Below are 21,858 nucleotides of genomic sequence, written 5' to 3' on the forward strand. Positions count from 1 at the left end.
CCCTTTGGGCGGGGGGCTGGACTTGATGATCTTCCAAGGTCCCTTCCAGCCCTAATGTCTATGAAATCTATGAAATCTATTAAATTAAATGGTAGAAACAAAAATGTCTCTAGTGTTCCTTCTTTCAAAAATAAGGAATAAAAATTTAACAATTATCTATAGAAATCCTTAATTAAAAATTATAGTGAACTCATAAAGGTCATAGAAGTAAAACTTTCATTTGCTTTTCAAAATTTCTTCCACAGAAGAGCAATATAAAACTATCTTTGGATAGAATAGACAGACTTCTGTGATTTACCTACATTAGGATGTTTCAGTTTACCTAATAAAGACCTAGATCCATAGGAAATAGACATGGGTTGCCAAGTGATAACACTTCAGCAGAATTGGTTGCTTGAAAAATACTTGTAACTTTTTTATTTCAATAATGAGAATCTATCTAGTTCTTCTGCATCCTTATCAACTTTGCTTTAGATATGGGAACTAGCTTCTGAGCCATTGATGACCTCATGAACATTTTGACACAGCTTGCTGGAATTCTTTCTTTTGTACTAATTGATCACAGTTTCTGCAAGAGCACAGAGTCCAAGACCCATGCTGTCTGTAATGTGCATTTTTGGACAATTGTGCTGCACTGCCAAGTCTGAAGCCATGCAAAATAACATCCTCATTGTTTGATTACACAAGGGTACCATGTGGATAGAGGCTTTGGTTTAATTAACTATTCTTCAAACTTATGACTCTTCTACAAATCATTTTATTTACAAAGGCTAGACATTACCCAAACAAGTTAGCTTTAAAAATTCACAGTTTTTCCAGCTTCTGAGGAATATTCCCATTGAAGTGTGCTTGTTATTATTGTAGAGTCTAAAAGCTAATTTTCAAAGGACTGGGTTCCGGTATCTTTCTCTTTGTGAACAATCAGATTTTTTCTCTTTTGCACAGTTTTTTTTGGTTCTGTAATTGTTTTACTTAATGAATAACCTAATTCTTAAAATCTGACAAAAATTGGAAATCAAACTTCATAATAAAGTTTTTAAAATGTCTTTATTTTAGCTCCAAATCTGTAATCTTGTTAACAAAGCTTGTGTTAAAATATGGGTCCTTTGGTGCAAAAATTAATTTGTTCTAATAAGCAGAGGTTTCTCAATTTATTTCATTGATCTTTTTAGGTGTCCCCAGAGCAAACACATGACTTTTCATATGTAAGAGTCAATTCCCTTATTGGTCTGAATTTTGTAGTGTATAAAGAAGAGATTTAGTTATGAATTGTAGAGTTTCCTCAGTTCCTCATTAGAGAGTATTGGTATTCTTTTTTGGCTCTGTTGTCTATTGATATTTCTTTTCCATATTATCATGAATTAATGAGTTTCCTGGATTCTCTTATAGGTTTCAGCCAGGCATGTTTGTGATCCGCTTTGGACAGACATATTGGATAGCTGTTATGTGAAATGGAAATACCTATCACAATTTTGTTACGTGTCCAAAATTAATTTCTTTGAAGTCCCTTTCATTTCTTTCTTCTTCACACAAGATGTACTTCTCAGAAAATAATGGGGACTTTTTCCCAGACATGTTTAAGTTATTAGCCTTAGACAGTTGGTCTTTTTCATGTAAACCTTCAAGTGTTCTTGACACCCTTGGAAGTCTGGAATAAATTCATCCTCTCAGCTTCCTTTATATGTTCAGTTTATGTTTCAGCCTGCATTAGGGCCTACTTTATTTTCTTTTCTTCAGATCTGAAAGATTTCTCAGTGACATTGGTTGTCATAGACAATCCATTTTCTCATTGATATCTCTTCATCTTAATCACAGGGGTTTGTGCCTTTGTTTTCTGAATCTTCAAATTTGGAACAGTAACCTGGGGGCTAAATTTCTTTAGTTTGTCTTACTCATCTCAAAAAGTAATCAAGGATATTTTGGACTGGAGGTAATCAATTATTTTGGAGTGAACAAACAAAAGAATATGAGTTATGTAACCCAGCACCCAGCATTTATGGCAGATAGTCACATGTTCATTTTTGTGAGTGGGTGAATGCTTTCAGTGTGTTAGTGAGCCATGTGACCTGAAAATGTTTGATATTGTTATTGTATTGGTTCCCTTATATGCTATCAAGTGATAGATTAATCATATTTAATAGTTATACCATCAGTGTTTGAATTAAATAAAACCTGTTCATTGACATGTGCTGGTAGACTTACAATATTTTATTAGTGATCCCAACCCCAAATAAGTACCTCTAACTTTGTTTTACCATGTCATTATCTCAGTGAATTAGGTGGGAGCTTTACATTTATAAGGAATGAATAAAATCTCAGTTATGGCTCCTCTACTAGTAAGCTTGTTTTGTCATACACTCAAGATAAATGGTTTTTTTTTTTTTATTTAAAGTGTTTTTATTGCTAGAAATTTACTGTACTCTTTATATCTAAATATTTTTGCAAGGTATTCACATCTTTCTGAACTGTTGAAGGTTGTCTTGTAATAGTAGATAAATGATTTTTTTTCTACAGAATTTTGAACAAATGTCAGTATATCAGATTGCTTAACTCCTACAGCATTGGCTCACGTCTCAAGGATAATTCTGAGAGAATAATATGCAAGAATACTTAGGGTATGCTCTGTAGTGTGAAAGATATATTCTAGAATTAAGCATTTTACATCTCGAGTTGTTGTTTGTCTGTCTGTTTTTATTCACTATAGATTTATGCCTACATTTTTGAAAATATCAAATCGGTTCAATTAGAAGCTTTACTTCTATCCTTGCTGAGCATTGTGGTGCTTGTTCTCGTTAAAGAACTGAATGAAAAATTTAAAAGAATCATTAAAGTCATTCTTCCCATTGATCTAGTTTTGGTAAGTATGGAGTCAGATATTCAGACAATCTGCCAAAGTTTACTGTATTGTCTATAGTTACCCACAGTCACACCTGCCTCTTATTAAATCTAAAGCTAATTTTCCTTGTTAAATGTTAATGTAAAAACAAGAAACAGTTTGGCCAAATAATTAAGAAAGAAGTCACATATGTTCTCAGTTTATAAAACATTTTTCATATATTTACCGTTTATTACATAAATACAAGACTTTGAGGCCTAAAATGTTAACATATGGGAAGTTTTAAATATAAAAACAGAAGAGTAATTGTTGTTGTGAAGCAGTGAGAGAGGCCAGTGTTGGCCAACTGCAGTTAAACATTATTTCTTACATTTATTCTTGAGAACAACTACACTACCACTTTCTATAACTTTTCTTCCTGTTTTCTTTATGTATGGTGCAGGTTCAGCAGAAATTAATTACATAGGTCTTCAGATATCAAGTAGTTATAGAAACAGCCCTTGTACCAGAAGATGTTTTCTGTGTTTCTTTGTATCTCTTGCAGAAAGCAAACAAGATTGAATGGAGAACCTGTTGAGAACATGTGGGCCAACCCTATACTTTTGTTTGACTTGGAACTATCACATGCAAAAAGGAGGAATTTTCTAAAACTGGCAAAATCCTAATGAAACACATTCATAGATTGATAGATTGTTAGGGGCTGGAAGGGACCTTATAGATCATCGGGTCCAGTCACTCTGCACTAGACAGGAAAAAACAACTGGGTTCAAGTGACCCCAGCGAGGTGACTGTCCAGTCTTCTTTTGAAGATTTCCAGGGTAGGTGACTGCACCACCACTGGAGGGAGTTTATTCCACAGTCTGAACAAGTTTTTCCTACAATTGAGCCTGAAGCAGCCTTCCAGAAGTTTGTATCCATTGCTCCTGGTCTTCCCTAGGTGTGTGCTGGTGAACAGCTGTTCACCAAGTTCTTGATGTACTTTCCTGATGTAGTGGTAAGCCTCTAACAAGTCTTCTCAGCAGTAAGCTGCTACCAAGTCCCCTGTAGGCTGAAGAGGCCCAAGTCCCTCAGCCTCTCCTCGTATGGCTTGTCTTGCAAGTCCCTGATCATACAGGTGGCTCTTCTCTGGTCCTCTCAAGTCTTTCCATGTCCTTGTTGAAGTGCGGTGCCCAGAACTGGACGTAGTACTCCAGCTGTGGTCTCACCAGTGTGGGGTACAGTGGGAGTATCACTTCCTTAGTTTTGCATGAGATGCAAGGGTTAATGCGTGCCAGCATGTTGTCTGCCTGCTGGCCACAGCATTGGACTGCCAGCTCATGTTCATGTGATGATTGATCACTATCTCTAGGTCCCTTTTGGCCATGGTGCAAGTCAAATTGTTGCCATCTAGCTTGTAGTTATGTTGGGGATTGTTTGCCCACAGATGGAGCATCTTACACTTCTGAGTGTTGAACGTCATTGGGTTCCAATCCACCCAACTCTCCAGCTTGTCCAGGTCCAGCTATATCTGCAATCTATCTTCTGGCATGGTCACGGACCCCCATAACTTGGTGTTGTCTACAAATTTGGCTAGTGAGGTTTTCACCCCAAATCATTGATCCACATCCAAATCATAAAAATGTTGAAAAGCACTGGATCCCTGAGGAACACCACTGGCCACTTCTTACCAGGATGACACAGATCCATTCATGACAACTCTCTGGGTCCTACCATCCAGACAGTTTTTCACCCTTTGAACTGTTGAGCAGTTAAGCCTGCAATCTTCCAATTTTTCCACAAGGATATCATGGGATACTATATCAAAAGCCTTTTGGAAGTCTAGGTGTATAATGTCAATCTTCTCTCCTGTGTCCAGGTGGCAAGAGACCTGTTCATAGAAGGAGATGAGATTGGTTAGACAAGACCTACCCACAATGAAGCCAAGCTGGCTGTTGTTCAGAATCTTACACTCAACGAGCATATTGCACATAGATCCTTTAATAAGTTTTTCCAGGATTTTCCCTGGGAGGGAGGTTAGGCTGATTGGCCTATAGTTGCCCGGGTCCTCTTCTTGAAGATGGGCACAATGTTGGCCATCTTCTAATCCTCAGGGATTTCCCCTGTGTGCCATGATTTCTGCCAGGGGTTCCACGATGACCTCAGCCAGCTCCATCAGCACTCTTGGGTGAAGTCCATCTGGTCCTGCTGACTTATAAATGTCTAGCTTTTCTAGTGGTTTTGCACCAGCTTAGCATCCCACCATGCCCCCTGTGATCGTTATCTTGCTTGTCTTTCCCCTTGGTCCAGTGAAATACTGAAGCGAAGTGGGCATTCAGGAGTTCAGTTTTTTCCTGAGTGTCCATTACCAGCTGTCCCAAGGTGTTAAGGAGGGACCCCACACTTCCGTTTGTTTTCTTTCTGCTCACTGCATACCTAAAGAAGGACTTCTTATTGTCCTTGACTCCCATGGCTAATTTAAACTCAGTCGCCACCTTAGCTTTCCTAATCATTTCCCTGCAAGTACGGACCACTTTTGCATAAGCCTCCTTGTGGATTGTCCCTAGCTTCCACTGTGTGTACACCTTTTTTTCTTTTTCAAGAGGACTGCAATGTCCCGATTGAGCCATTAGGGCTTGCTAGCCCTTCTGCTACCTTTGCTCTTCATGGGAACAGTTTTCTTTTGTGCTTCAAGAATCATGTCCTTGAGGAACGATCACTCTTTGTGCACCCCATTCACCTTCCAGCCTGCATCGCCTCCACACCTCCCCTGAGCCCGTTGGAGTCAGTATTTTTGAAGTCCAGGACTTCAATCCTGCTAATTGATTTGTCAGCCTTGCGGTGGACAGTGAATCTGAGCTCATGGTCGCTCTCACCCAGGTTAGCCTCAATGTTCAATCCACATACCAGATAATCTCCTTTGGCCAAGACCAAGTCTAGGAGAGTGGTACCTCTGGTTGGCCCTTGCACTTCCTGGGTCAGAAAGAGCTTCTCAATTACAGTTAAGAAGCTACAAGACCAACCTGATCTAGAGGAGTGGTCCTCCCAATCTATGTCTGGGTAATTGAAGTTGCTCATGACCACCACGCATGGCCTCTGTCAGTTCTTGTTAAAACTGCAGATCAAGCTCCTCCACTTGGTTTGATGGCCTGTAGTAAATGCTCACAGTTAAGTCTCTCTCACCTCGAACCCTCGCCCCCCCAAAGATTGACCCAGAGGGTTTCAAGCTACTTATCTTTGAAGCCAATGTCAGCCTCCAGGGAGATGTACTGCTCCGTCACATAGAGTGCTACCCTTCTGTCTTTTCTCTCTGCTTGGTCCATTCTGTGCAGGGTGTAGCCCTCTACAACTATATTCCAATCATGTGAGGAGTCCCACCAAGTCTCTGTGATCCCTACGAGGTCATATTGCCCACTAGACAGCAGGAGGCCTAGTTCTTCCTGCTTGTTCCCCATGCTCCTGGCATTGTTGTACAGGCAGCTGAGGCCTGCAACTGACACCTTCGTTTTCCTAAGACACTAGGAGAACTGTTCCATTAGCATTTTCAAAAACAGTTATCTTAGTATCCTCCACTGATTCTACTGATGTTGCCAAGTCCGCTATACTAACCTATTTTTGGACACTTTTACAGAAAGACTGGGGATATTTTGGAATTACATTGAATTAGTTCATAGACATTTGGGTCGGAAGGGACCTCAAGAGACCATCAAGTCTGACCCCCTGCAATGGGCAGGAAAGAGCACTGGGGTTAGATGACCCCAGCCAGGTGCATGTCTAGCTTCCTTTTAAAGACCCCCAAGGTAGGGGAGAACACGACCTCCCTGGGAAGCCCATTCCAGATTCTGGCAACCCTTACCGTAAAGAAGTTCGTACTGATGTCTAATCTAAATCTGCTTTCTGTCAGTTTGTGGCTGTTGTTCCTAGTTACTCAAAGGAGTGCTGTGGTAAACACAGCATCTCCAATTCCTTACTGTCCCCTCACACCCCTGGGATGAATTTGTAGGCAGCCACGAGATCACCTCTAAGCCTTCTCTTGCGGAGGCTGAAAAGATCCAGGTCCCTCAATCTTGCCTCGTAGGGCTTTGCCTGCAGATCCCTAACCATATGAGTGGCTCTCTTTTAAACCCTCTTGAGGTTGTCCATGTCCAAAACTGGATGCAGTACTCCAACTGTGGCCTGACAAATGCTGCATAGAGGGGAAGTATCACCTTCCCGGACCTGTTCATCATGCACCTGCTAATGCATGATAAAGTGCGGTTAGCTTTACTGATCACTTTGTCACATTGACAACTCATGTTCATGTTGGTGTCAACAATGACTCTAAGATCCCTTTCTACTGCTGTGCTGCTGAGAAGGTCCTCCTCCAGTCTAATTGTGTGTTGGTGATTCCTTCTCCCTAAGTGCAGCACTTTTCACTTGTCTTTGTTGAACTGCATCCTATTTTATTCTGCTCACTTTCCAACCTGTCCAGATGTTCCTGGATTCATTCCCTACCCTCTAGTGCAGGGGTTCCCAGGCAGGAGGAGTGGGGGGCAAACCCAGCGCTGCCGCAGGCGCTGCAAAAGGAACCATGGCCTCATGGGTCCACTGTTTGCCCGGCAGACGACCATGCTGCAGACCAGCAGCTGACCTGCCATGGCCCAGCACCGGGCCATGGCCTGGGGATTGAGAACCCCTTCTCTAGTGTGTTACCTTTACCCCATAATTTGGTATCCTCTATGAATTTGGGCAGAGTGCTCTCCATGCCCTTATCCAAGTCACTGATGAAGACATTTAACAGCACAGGTCCAAGGACTCAGGCTTGTGGGACTCCACTGCCCACATCTTTCCAGGTTGATACTGACCTGTCCACCACAACTCTCTGGGTGCAACCTCTAAGCCAATTGCCACCCACCTGACCATGTAATCATATATGTCACAGCCGCTCAGTTTATTTATGAGAATAGGATGAGATGCTGTATTGAAGGCCTTCTTATAATCCAAGTAAATGACAGTTACTAATATCAGGGGCAAAAGGCTTTTCCACAGTAATTGCTCACATGTGCACTCTTACCTTGTAGTAGATTACTTGTAGACCTTTCATTTACCACAGGATAAGAGCATGCACATGGGCAGTTATTGCATAGTAACTGTAAAACCACTGCTCTATTTAGCTTGAAGTGACTTAGGGAATGGGTACCCAATTACCTATTCTGTCTTGTACTGAACTGACTTTTTTGCCAGTTATCTTTGTTATCTAGAAACTTAAAGGATAATTGTTCAGTTATGCATGTACAAAGCTATCTAATTTAATTCTGTATCAAACACCAGTCATGGCTGATACCCTGGTGGACATACCTTTCTCCTAGGTTGAAAGAATTTGGAGCTACCCAATTTAACTTGTTTAGAATAATAAATACAAAGGTTAAACTTATCAGGAAGATGGAGAAACTATATCCCATGGGTTGTGAGATAAATATACAATCTAGGTCCACTTCACCCCCATAATTTTCAAATAATTAGCAGTATGGACAATGAAATAACTTTTCAACAGGGTAAATTTGCCCTCCTGGAGCTCCATGCTGCCATAGCTAGACTGCTACTGGTACCCAGACTAATTAGTTTAAAGGTAGCTTGAGTATCTTTACACTATACTGAAGTCACTGTTGTCACTAGTAACTGACCCTTGAGTTACCTTGGAAGTTCCAGGTTATCTTGAAGTTCTGCAGTCATATCCCAACTAACAAGCAAATATCCAAAATGCTTGAATCAGTTTTGAAATACTTTTTACAATGTGTTGAATTTTAGTGCAACTAGATATTTCATCAGCATAACCTTGAGTCAATCTCATTCTTTACAATACATTGATTTTTCTTAGTGATTCTACATAGTATTTTGCAGTAAAATGTTTTTGCTACATATTTTTCTATAATGAAACTGACAAATTTTTTTTTGCATAAACATCCATAGGTTTCTTTTCTTTCTTCAACCTTTCCTGTCTAATGGGAATGCTTGCACTCGATGTTTAAATTAAAGGACAGTAAAATCTCTGTTATTCAGCATCCCTGGGGAAGGGGATTGCCGGTTATGTAAAAATTAAGGTTATCTGACATCCCCTGGCAGGGGTTTTCAGATAATGCTGTGGGGGGAGAGAGGTGACAGCTGCATGCAATGTGGGGGGGGGGTGTGGCTGTGGGCACACATGGACTGGCTGCGACACAGGGTGGTGGGCTGTGGCAGATGCCATGTGTGTAAGCTTTCCCTCGGTCTGCCCCCTGTGGCTGGCTGGCTGGCCAGAAATTCCAGTTAATGGGATTTCCAGTTAGTTAAATGCCAGAGAGTGGAGATTTTACTGTATTTTTATTAGCTAAGTGACATATTTCATGATTTTGGCAGGCAGCCTAAGGGAGAAAGGTGGTTGAGTGGTTAGAGTGTCAGCCTGGGATGTGGGAGAACTGATTCAAATTCCCTTCCTGCATAGTCTTGGCAATTTATTTTGTCTTTGCCTTCCTCACACATATAATAATAGTATTCTGTCTCCATGCCTTACAGGGGTGTTGAAAGAGTAAATTCATTAAGGCCTATAAGGTATTTAGATATTGCACTAGTGAGGACCATATGAATACCTCAGATAGAGCATTAATATATTTTCTATGTTCAATCAAATAGATAATTGCTACATCCCTTGCCTGCTACTATGCTGATATGGAATACACCTATGGCCTAGAAGTTGTGGGACATATTCCAGAAGGGTAATATGTTTTTTATTTGCTTGTGGTTTTAAAATTTATTCATAATTTAAGTACAGTTACTCCAAAGCTCAAATTATAAAAGAACGGGAAATCGGAATTATCTGTACTCATTTCAGCCCCTGAAATGGACAGGTGTGTGGATATATCCCTAAGAAAGGCACTCTCTCTCATAGCATCAGAGCTGTTCCATTACTGTATAGGACCAAATAGTCAATTTAAGAACAATACCAGTTGATATTAGGGATGGGCACTGAGTTTGGTTCAATTCCCTGCTCTTAAACTTGATATATGGTGCCTTGACATTGAAGTGAGGTACATGTTATTGATCAAGAGAACCTGTTTCATTAGGGTTCATGAACCCAATGGTCTCCATCCATCCTGGATTGGTTCTTCATGATCATTACCACCCTATAAGATTTAAAGATGAGGATCAGAAAGTTAGCTTTTTACTTTTTTGAGCCATTTTCAGGGTTTTTCTGATAGAGTCATTGTGCACTCTGTAGACTCCAAGAATGTGCTTCTAGTGAGGGATGGGAATGTTTGGAGCTCCTTAGAGTGTGAATTCTGTGTGGTGTTTGGGGCAGGATACATTTCATGTGTCCAAGGGTTAGACAGCAATATATGTGTTTATTTTATAGACGTCGTGAAGAACTGAGTTTCACTTCTGCAGCTTCTGATCAAATCATTCTCTATGCTACTTAATGCATAAAGAATTACTGCAGGTTGTTGAAAAATTGTTTGCAGTTTGGTCTGGCTCCAGTGTGAGATGCACAGGCGGAAGTCTATTATGCCTCCATGAGCCCCAGACCTCCAGGACCCCCAGCAGGACACCCAGCGGACCTCGACCCTAACCCTAATCCTAGCCGGGAGCTAGTGAGCTGTGGGAGACAGCTGAGAGGAGCTGAGGAGGGTCACGTCCCCCCACCCCAGCTGCTGCTTGGCCCAGCCCCCCAGGGAGCCATGTGACTGGTGCCACCCGGTGTATGAGACAGGAAAGGCAGGGGCACTTACATGCCTCCTTCTCCAGTGGGGCAGTAACCCCCAGCCCCTGAGAGCAGTGAGGTGCTGGCAGCGGGTCCACTGTGCATGCACAGAATTTAAAAGGGCCCACCAATGGCAGAAACTGGAGTTTGGTTCGGCTCTGGTCCCATGAGCCTTGGACCCCCAGCACGATACCCAGCAAACCCCAATCCTGACCCCCAACATAGTTGGGAGGTAGATGGGGCTTGCGGTGGGTAGGAGTCAGCTGTGGGAGGCAGCTGAGAGGATCCAAGGAGTGTCACCCCTCCCCAGCTCCTACTTGACCCAGCCCCCCAGGGAGCCATGAGACCAGTGCCACCCAGCATGTGAGACAGGGAAGTGGGGCACTTACTTGCCCCCTTCTCCAGTGGGCCAGTGACCCACAGCCCCGGAGAGCAGTGTAGCACTGGTAGTGGGCCCACTGTGCATGCACAGAATTTAAAAGGGCCTGCCAACAGCAGAAGCCAGTTTGGTCTGGCTCTGGTGCAAGACATGGGTGGAAGCCCATCATGCCCCCATTTGCCCTGGACCCCAAGGACCCCAGTGGGAGGGACACCCGGTGGACCCCGACCCTGACCCCAGTGTAGCTGGAAGGTAGGTGGGGCCCACAGTGAGTGGGAGCTAGTCGTCTGCGGGAGGCAGCTGAGAGGAGCCAAGGAGGCTCATGCCCCTATCCAGCTCCTACTTGGCCTAGCCCCCCAGGAAGCCACGTGACTGGAGACTTGCAAACACAGCATGCAAGCAGGCGCACTCTGGACCCAGCACTCAAGTTGGTGTGGGAGTTCATGCAGGAGTGTGAGCAGGAGGGGCACAAGGCTCTAGGTGGTGAGTCTGAAGAGAACGGTTGGCACAGTAGTAGCCCAGACTACTATCTCTACCATAGTGGTGATGCGCCACATCCCAAAGATCCCCTCCGTGGCTGCTCCCCCTCCCAGGTACCTCTGAGGCCTCCACCCAGACAGAACCCATGGTTCAGGCCTCCACTCAGATGGGGCCCCTGGCTCTTAGCTGTGGGTCTGCCTGGCACATCTGCAGGCACATGGAATCAGGAGCAATGATACCTCCCCTTGTGAGGTTTGCTATACATTGGACCCTCTGGAGTACTGGATAGGGGAGCTCCAGGCCATGGTGCAGAGGCTGTGCACCATCAGGGATGATGAAGAAGAGACTGACTCTTATTGCCAGGCTTTCTACCAGAAGAAAGAAAGGGAAGAGCAAGGTTGGCTGGCAAGATAAGGGTGGGCAAGAGGAGCTCTCATAATGTCCAGCCAGGGGTTGCTTGGATGTAGGTTGTCTCTGGCCCTAAGGTTTGCTGTACCAGGGTTGCCACCCCCCTGGATCTACACAACAGGTACAAACTCCTCACAGCACCGGTAGAGCAGCAGAGCCACCAGCTTTTGCACCTGAGAAAGAAAGACAACCAGCAACCACCCCTAAGAAGAAACATAGAGTGGTCACTGTGGGAGACTCCTTCTTGAGGGGGACAGAGGGAGCAATCTGCTGCCCTGACCCCTCAGCCCATGAGGTCTACTGCCTCCCAGGGGCCCATATCCAGGATGTAGCCAAAAGTTATACAGCTCTCTGACCACTACCCCGTGCTCCTTATCCATGTGGGCATGAATGACAAGGCTCAGAGCAATCCCAGCCAAGTCATGAATGATTACAGGACTCTGGGAGCAGGTCTCGGAGGGTTGGGGGTGCTGGTGGTTTTCTCCTTGATCCTTCTGGTTACAGGTCACAGGAAGAGGAAGGAGAGAAGAACTGTAGAAGTAAACAGAAGACGGTGGTGCTGGTGCCATTGTGAAAGCTTCCATACTTCAAAGACAGAAACAGAGAATTGTTGGGAAAGGATGGCCTCCACCTCACTCAAATGGGGAAGATGTTCTTCTCAGCTACAATGGCTGACCTGCTTGATCACACTTTAAATTAAGGTCACTGGGGGATGGGCAGATAACCACCAGTGCAAGCCTACCGAGCATCAACCACAAAATCAACACATCAGGCTGCACAAGGGAACTCACTCCTACCCCAGCCCAGGGACAGGGCTCTTCCAGGAGTGCAGGGAAGCCTAGGGTCTCCTATGGCAGGATCACTTACCTATACACAAATGCCAGGAGCCTGGGCAACAAACAGGAGGAACTGGACCTTCTGCTAAACAGAAATGACTATGATCTCATAGGGATAACGGAGACCTGCTGGGACTCCACCTATGACTGGATCACAGGTATAGATGGCTATAACTTGTACAGGAGGGATTATGTTGAAAGGGCAGGGGTGTAACTCTCTATGTGAAGGAGCAGTACACTTCCCTACAGGTGGAGATTGGCAACCAAGGAGGGTGACTTGAGACCCTCTGGGTAAGAATACGGGGGGAACATGGTGAAGGGGATATAATGGTAGGAGTCTATTACAAACCTAATCAGGAGCAAGAACTTGACCACAAATTCACTAGGGAACTGGCTGAGGCTACACGTTCTTGGTGCATGGTTGTCATGGGTGATTTCAGTTACCCTGACATCTCATGGGAAGAGCACTCAGCCAAATCCGATTGATTGCACTACTTCCTCACATGCACTGATGAGCTCTGTTTATCCCAAGAAGTCTACAGGCAACAAGAGGCAAGGTGCCGCTGGACCTGGTACTGGCCAAAGGGGACTATCTAGTGAATGACCTAAGAATTGAAGGGAAGCTGGGAGACAGTGACCATGAGTTGATCACTTTCTCTATCCACTGCAAAACTGGCAAGTTTGTCAGGATTGTGGAAGTCCTTGACTTTAGGAAAGCTGACTTTCACAAGCTCAGGAGGGTAGTTGACAAGGCCCTGAGAGGCCATAATTTGACAGGGAGGGGAGCCCACAACGAGTGGTTGCTCCTCAAGGACTATACGTGTCTATAGACTTGGCAGTGCTATGCTCACTAGTACCATGACTGAAAGAGACTTGAGGATCATGATTTACCACAAGATGAACATGAGCCACCAATGCGATGCCGCAGCCAGCAAAGCAAACAAAATCCTGGCTTGCATCTACTGATGCATCTCAAGCAAGACCCAGGAAGTCATCCTTCTGCTTTACTCAGCCCTTGTGAAGCTGCACCTGGAGTACTGTAACCTATTCTGGCCTCTGCAATTCAGAAAGGATGTGGAGAAGCTTGAGAGGGTCCAGAAGAGAGCCACATGTATGATTAGTGGACTTGAGAGCAGGCCTTATGAGGAGAGGCTAAGATACATGGGGCTTTTCAGCCTGGAAGAGCATAGACTTATGGGTGACTTGGTGGCAGCCTAGATGGGGTGTGCATCAGGAGCTGGGAGAATTCACCAGGGCACGCCAAGGGAGGACAAGGTCCAATGGTCACAAACTCCTGGAAGACCATTTCAGGCTGAACATAAGGAAAAACTTCTTTATGGGCTAAGTTCCCAGGGGCTAGAATAGACTCCCTGCAGAGGTGGTGCAAGCACCTACGCTGGACGCTTCCAAAAAGCACTTAGATGCCTATCATTTGACCCCAGCTGACTTCCTGCCCCTTGGGCAAGAGGCTGGACCCAATGGTTTTACAAGGTCCCTTCCAGCCCTGATGTCTATGAAATCTATGAAAAGTGCAAATGTAGTATATGGAGATTCCATCTTAGATAGTTATATGCGTCTATTTGAATTCCTCCCTCCAATTTTTAAATGGCTATTGTAGTCTTTTCCTAAACTCTTGCAACAAGTTGCCTTTGTTATATCTATCCCATCCATCACATGCTTATTAAGCATGTAAAATAAATATTGTAGTACAAAATTATCTGGTTTTAGGATCAATGTATCTTTCATTTTCAGGGTGGTGAGTTGTTTCATTCTGAATTTATTTCTTTGCCAACATGAGTTTTATGCCACTGACAACAGCAACAGTAGGAATGCTAATATTAACTCCTGTGTTGTTAGTGTTTTTGCAGCTGGAATTCTAGTAGTAATGATGGGCAAATTAGAGCAAAATAACCTGTCTCACAAGGCCTGTATCTATATAGCTTTTGTACAGGATTTATCACAAGTGCTTTATGCTCATTACAATATAAAGGATTGTCTTTATCTTTATAGGATGCCACCTCTGAAAGCCCCAACCATGAATGTCCTCTCTGAAGTAATAACAGAAGCTTTTGGAGTGGCACTAGTTGGCTATGTAGCATCACTAGCCCTGGCCAAAGCATCTGCTAAAAAATTCCAATACTCTGTGGATGACAATCAGGTAAAGCATTTTCCCCTCTGTACCTGTGGACTCTAATTAAGGAAATATATGGGAAGCATACAGTAGCCTGGCAGGTGAATAAGGAGTTATCATGCTGACTTTCCAGATGTGGATAAACACTGAATCCAAATAGAATTAGTTTGCAAAGCGTATGAGGCTGTGGAGGCAGCTACTGATTCTGAGATGAAAGAGTCTACAGTAGTGCCCATGCAATACTGAATTCAGCTTAGACAGCAGCAAGCTTGGGTGCCAGTGTATTCTTCCAGTGTCCTAACATAAGGCAGGTTCTTCCCACACAGCTTAGCCAGAGAAGAATTTTAAATGGAGCACAGAGTTAAGAAATTAGAGCAGTTCCTGGAATGAACTGGATACTTATGGCCTTAAAGACTCATCTGATCACATAGAATGAAGTGTGTACAAAGCATGAACCTCATTTAAGAGTTTATTTTTATATAGAGTAGAATCAGGGCTGGTTCAGGCAATGCTGTCAAAGCTTTAGCTCCAGGAATCCTTCTGGGTCCCATTCAACAATGGGGAGGCTGAGAAAGGGGTGGAATATTTACTCTTTCTCCTGGGAGCAGAGGAAGTCTAAGCTACTCCAGGCTGACAGAGAATTTTTAAATGCTAACATAAATGCTTTGGTGGAAAATACATGCACATCTGGACAAATGCCATATTGCCCCATATCCTGTGGGATTAAAATTCAAACACAACCTCATGGGACAATAGTGTGGGGTGGATGAGACAAGGTTGAATGGTAAAATTTGGCCTTATGCTTGGAGACACATTGGAATGTCTATGCAACAGGGCCCAATTTATGTTCCCTGTCCATGTTTTTTCTCAAACCCGTGGCTAAGTACAGACTGTCAAAAAGCCCAAGGCTGAAATGATTCAGTCTTTGCAGATTAGTCTAAACTGCAGAGATTAAACTGAGAAACAACTGGACAGACATTCACTTTTGATTCAGCAAATGCAACCACATACCTGCAGTGGCCCTTGCTGCACATTTAGAGAATATGTCGTATATATTCCCTTGTCTTCAGGGATCAATCATCTGCTATGAGCACATTCACTACCTATGGGGCATTAAGCGCTAGCAGCAGCTTTAGTGACTTACTTTGTGCACTGAGCTTGGAGCGGATAAATGGGGTCCCTGTGCTCTGTTTCCCACTAGGTACATTGATGCTGGGGAGGAAAAACAGGACCGTGTATTAGAACACACTGTTCAGCTGAGTCTGTGGCTGCAAGATCTTATGTGTCTTCCTCATTTCATTTGTTTTTTCATACATAAATCTTTGCCCAGAAGTACCTGCATTTCAGTAAATAGGTGAGGCATGGAGCCCATTTGTAATGATATCTACCTTATAAATTTTGAGATATCAACATCAATCCTAACACTCAGTAAAATCTTCTTTTCAAGGAGAAGGTAAATAACCATTCCTTTCCACTATTTCCTATTAAAAATAAACAAATGAGAGCCATAGAGGGGCCAGAATGTACTCCAGGTCTAAATAATACATACTTTGGGCTGTTCAAAATGCAGATGTGGATATGGATATAAATGTTTTGGTTGGAGCCTGTCTTTAATAAGCAGGCAGGCCATTTATTCTGCAATCAAAATATATCTCCCTATTCTGTATTTGATGAATCTGGCTCCGCTCTGTTCTATTCAGATTAGTACTGACCCACGAGAATGTGTAGTGTGCTTGGAGATCTTTTACACTGTATGTAACAGTCTTTCCCTTAACAGGCTGCTGTTCTTTATAATTGCTAATATTTACATAGGGAACTCCTTTGCTGGCAAGAAGCATTGAAATGACAGAATAAGATGAAAAACAATGTATTCTTTTTAAAAACTTTGCAGGAATTTTTGGCTCATGGCCTCAGCAATGTGATTCCTTCATTTTTCTTTTGCATACCAAGTGCTGCAGCAATGGGACGTACTGCACTTTTGTATAGCACTGGAGCAAAAACTCAGGTAACTCATTAGACTAAATAGGTAAGAGAATTGAGCTTATTGTGTTGCCTATTACATTTTGTACTGATTGTATCCGTTACCTAATCCTTTTCTCTCTGTACCACTAACATGGAGATCTCAGAAATCAGTTTTTTCCCAAGCAATATCAATACTGTTCTTTCACACTTCCTATATACCAATCTCTATGCCCGATTCCACCTTCTCAACAGTCAGGCATGTTTCCCCAGGCCACAGTCTGAGTTTACCAACTGAGGTGGAAAGAGATTTGAACTTCCCACATAATTTTAATAATCCTTATGGCCTTATGTATAGTAAGCCACTACCATGCTAGGAAAACAAACTGATTTCTTCCTTGGTATATATATTTAATTCATTATGAAATTTAATCTTGGAAAAGGGCCTTGCTTTTATCCCCTGTATGAAGAAGCTGCAAAAACTACTAAGAGCTTTTACATTTTTATTTGCAACTGTTACCATCATGACAAAAGTGCCCTCTAGTGGTGCATGAAGGATTTCATTTTTGCCAGCTTGGAGTGAAAAAATTAGAATGTGGCTGAAAGTATTTAAATATAACTTTTATAGTTGTAGATTTTCAAAACAAAGTAAAAATAAACTTGGAAAACCATTCCTAAAAGAATAAGTTAATTTGACAGCTTTGAGTTTGTGTGATGGTGTGCTTGTACTGTGTCACAGTGAGTTCATTGTGTGTAGTATGAACTTGCGGAGGTGGCATATTCAGCTTTTCCAGGGCATATATTGGATGTCTGTTCCTGTTGCAAAACAAAAGCTCTTGTCATAGTAATTGAGAACAATGAACTCTGACATCAGAATGCTGATCCCAGCAACATAACTTTGCTAATGCTCTGCATTGTGTTAACCAGACCATATGAATGGCCATGTACTTGGGTCTCTCTTTACGTGAGGGTTGCATTCCAAAAAAATGTTGCATAAAGCAAATTCATGTAGAGCGAATCCATTATTACATGCATAGCCACTTTGCATGCCTCTTCACATAAGATCAATTTTTTGTCACACAAAGCAAATTTCTGCTATAAATAAGGTTGTCGCATATAAGTGAATTTGCACAAGATGAATTCACATAAAGAGAGACCCAAGTGTACTGTTACCTTTTGGGGTAGAACTACCATGGTAGCTGATGGGCGTGCATGCCCAGAATCGGGATAGAATATTATCCACACTTTACACTTACAGATTGTGCTCAAAACTTTCAGATCATATCCCATGACCATTTCTCACTAAGTTACTGTAATACTTGTATATAATAAACAGGTACCCGGCACTTTATATTTCCAAAACACCATGCAGATATTTTATAATTAGCCCACACAATATAGTATGAGATAGGTAAGGTGCAGTGAATAAATAAATAAATAAAACTTCCTTAAAAAGCATTAACAGTACAAGAATCTGTTTCTAGCACTTCATTTACTAGATGTTTCAAACCCCTGAGTCTGAGTGACAACATACAGAGCCTCATCATCTTAGCATAGCATCTTTGTCTATTACCCATTCACATCTACTGTATTCTGATCCATAATTCAGAGTCATACTTCATTCCATTCTTCAGTCACTGTGGTATTCATTTAAGTTCTTATACAGCAGGCATCCTCTAGAAAGGATGCAGAGGCTTTGAAGGCATGCAGGGATGAAGAGAACTATAAAGAGAAGCAAATCATAAGGCTCTCATGGGGTTAATTTTCAATTCTGGTTCTGTCTCTTTTGCTTTTCTAGTAGTATAAGATGGCTAAAAGCCAGGTGCACATCTCTAGCAAGGATTTTCCCTGGCATAACAGAACTCCTCACTAGTACATTTCTGCCTTTGGCAGGCCCTATTCCTTCTTCCCTACCCTGTAGGGAATGGAGCTTTGCTTCAAGTTGCTCCATCTGTGGTATAACATAACACTATCCAGCAGCAACTTTGAATTGCATCGCTGCTAGGACTGGCCCACAGAATTAGGCAGCTGGACCTACCTTCCTGATACCTTGTCTGTCTTGTGGCAAGCAGCTCTCTAACATAGGGAAGAATCTGCTTCATATATTCAGTGATGCTAAAGCCCATGTGAAAGTGTATGGCCCTTTGTCCCAGCAGTCTGATTTCTAATACAAAAGTGATAACACCAGACAAAAGAACAAGAGCCATCAGTAGTTAATTGCAACAGCACACTGAACAAATCTGGCTAGAGGCTCTGAAAAAACTAAATAAAATATTCCCCATGAAATTTTCCTTCAGTTCTGTGTCTACCACAGTGTAAGGGACTTTCCAGTTATGAAGCTGGAACATGCTTATACACTAACACTTCTATAATATTTAATACATAATGGAATAAACTATTAAAATCAGAATGTTTATACTAAAGAGTGGATAGTCAGTGTCTGCCTCACAGATCCTTCTCTAATTTCATGTTATTCCACCATGTATTACACAAATGATATGGTTGCACAGAGCTCTGATCTTGCATGGATCTTCATGGGCAACTGGTACCATCTGAGCCGGGAGGGCATGTGCCCCCCCCCCCCCCTCCAGTGATCAGTCAGCAAGCAGGTGGGGGGTTCCTCCACAGCCAATCTCGCTAGTGCGGGGGGGTCCCCCCCCCAGCCAATCTTGCCGACTGAGGGCCGGAGGGGTCCTCCCGCGGCCAATCTCAACTCACTTGAAGGTGGTCACAGAGCTCCTGGAAGCAGCCACAGCCACTTCTGGGAGTGCCGCAGCCACTTCATCCAGCGCTTCATTCCAGCCCTTGCTCGCAGGGGGAGCGGGGGGGCACTGGCACTCCTACCTGCCCCCCTGCCTGTCACCTAAGTGGGGAGCGTGGTCTGACAGGCCGTGTACCCTCTACGCATTGCCACTGCGGATCTTTAATCTATATCTCCACTTGACCTGCCACTTTCCATTCTTTGCCTGTAGCTTTTTCTACACTAATGCTAGTAAGTCATGACAGATGAAATTATTTTACCAATTCTTTTCTGCTTCTTTTTGAAAGTTTGAACATCAGTTCAACCTCTCATGGTACATCAAAGTGGCATCAGAGGCTGATGGATATGACAAACCTCAGTGGGGATCATCAGTGAGGAGAAAATAGTGGGGTATGATGTCTGCATAGAAAGAAGTCAGTGGATTGAGGCCTGTGTTATCAGGGAAATGTACAGAGCCACATGCAGACTTGTATCAGCCCTGATTTTAGAGCAGTGGTTCCCAGAGTGCTGTGGCACCCTGGGGTGCCATGAGATGCTTTTAAGAGCTCTGAGAGTGCAAATACCTACACATAATTGGCAAGGCAAACTCAGAGATTTCAAATAGGAATCCAGTGTCTCAAAAATATTCTGACCTGTTGCGGTCTTTGAGTTCTTTGTAACAGAAGAATTGCTTTTTTATTTTTCTGTAATCAAAAAATGAGTGAAAGCTGAGAGCTGACATTTTCTGAGGGGTCCCTTGGGTCTAATGAGGGATGCCTTGAGTTTAAAAAGGTTGAGAAACACAACATTTAATGACATTTTCCTGTTTTCCCTATCGCCTGTATTTGGATTTAGTAGTATTGCGATCATTCACCTTTTCATGATAGCTTAGTTTAGCAGCCAATGGGGGGTGAAAGACCTTGATAACTCCCTCAACTGGTACCAAAAACAGTCTTTTATCTTTCAACAAAAAGAATTCCTTGTGAACCTCTTCCTTTTCTTTTTTTTTTCTTTAGGCACTCTCTCTGTTTCCACTGATGGTATTTGTCAAATAAATTGCCCATACCATTTCCTAATATTTTTTATCCAGACTGTGATTAATTCATCTCTAAAAGTTAAACCTAACAGTTTTATTACAGAAACACTTTATCGGTATCAAAAAGCAGACAAATACCTGTCTATCTATTGCCAAAGACCTTCTATAAACCTGGATAGAACTTGATTGAGATCTAATGAGCACTGTGACATAATCCTGTTAAACAAGATTAGGTTATTCATTTGCAGTTTTAACCAGGTTAACATAGTGCAATATTACCTAGAAGCATAGAGTCCTTGAATTCTGTATGCATTTGTTTTGATTCCTGTTTCCTACATAAACCATTTTTTTTTATATTGAGGATTGCTGATGCATCTATTTTGAATAAAACACATTGATCCTAACACAGGGATCTTCACTGAGAGCTGGCAAAATACAAGTTTTTCTCTCAGTAAGAATAAAGGAAGTACAAAACTCCTCCTGCTCAAAATAATTGATAGGATTAAGAATTTAAAAAATATCCTTACTGCATTATTAAATTTGATGATAAGCATCTGTGCAGAGTCCAAGACGAAGGGGTTGTTATTAGGGCTGTGTGAAATTTCACTGCCAGTTTTGTTTCAACGCTGTTTCAACCCATTTTGAGGTCAACACAGCAAACTTGAAATGGAACAGATATAGTCAAAACAGCCTTAAAACAAAAGGAGGCAAGCTGAAACATTTCACTGTTTTGACGCTGTTTCTATGTTTCGCCCATAGGCTGTAATGGGGAAGGACAAAATAGCCTGTAACTTTGTTCATTCCAGCTTTATTTGGATGAAACTTGCAGGAATGGTAGCCCCTTCTTCGGGCATGAAGCCTGGCAAGTTTCAGGGAGATAGGTGTAGGGATTACAGAAAAACTGCACCCCAACATTTTGAAAGCAAAACTTGTGTCACATGTATATGTTAAGCCACAGTGAGGTCAAACCTGCAGGCATGATAGCCTCTATGGAGGCCACAAAGCCTGTCAAGTTTCAAGGAGATAGGTGCAGGGGTTTGGGGGGAACTGCACCTCAAGCTGCAAATAAGCAAAACTCGTTACATAGTTTTATAGTTAGTAGGGTTGGAAGGGACCTGAGCAGATCATCAAGTCTGAACCCCTGCCAAGGCAGGAAAGAGTACTGGGGTCAAACAATCCCACCAAGGTGTACGTCCAGCCTTGTCTTTAAGACTCCCAGGGTAGGAGCCACCACCACTTCACTTGGAAGTTGGTTCCAGATCCTAGCCACCCTGGCCGTGAAGTAGCGCCTCCTGATATCTAGCCTAAATCTACCCTCTGCCAGCCTGTGACTGTTATTCCTGGTCACTCCTGGTAGTGCTCG

At 42.9% G+C, this 21,858-nt stretch overlaps 1 protein-coding gene across 1 annotated transcript in view; it reads left to right on the top strand.

Moving 5' to 3' along the window:
• SLC26A7 (solute carrier family 26 member 7) overlaps positions 1-21,858 on the top strand; it is a 142,815-nt gene that overhangs the window by 70,583 nt on the left and 50,374 nt on the right. Inside the window, exons 5-8 of the mRNA XM_019550350.1 lie at positions 2,705-2,857; positions 9,461-9,543; positions 14,640-14,787; positions 16,652-16,765. Of these exons, the coding sequence (XP_019405895.1) occupies positions 2,705-2,857; positions 9,461-9,543; positions 14,640-14,787; positions 16,652-16,765 (498 nt within the window). The remainder of the gene's footprint in view (positions 1-2,704; positions 2,858-9,460; positions 9,544-14,639; positions 14,788-16,651; positions 16,766-21,858) is intronic.

This window comes from Crocodylus porosus, unplaced genomic scaffold (assembly GCF_001723895.1).
Source record: "Crocodylus porosus isolate Cpor-Errol unplaced genomic scaffold, CroPor_comp1, whole genome shotgun sequence".
Lineage (NCBI taxonomy): Eukaryota > Metazoa > Chordata > Crocodylia > Crocodylidae > Crocodylus > Crocodylus porosus.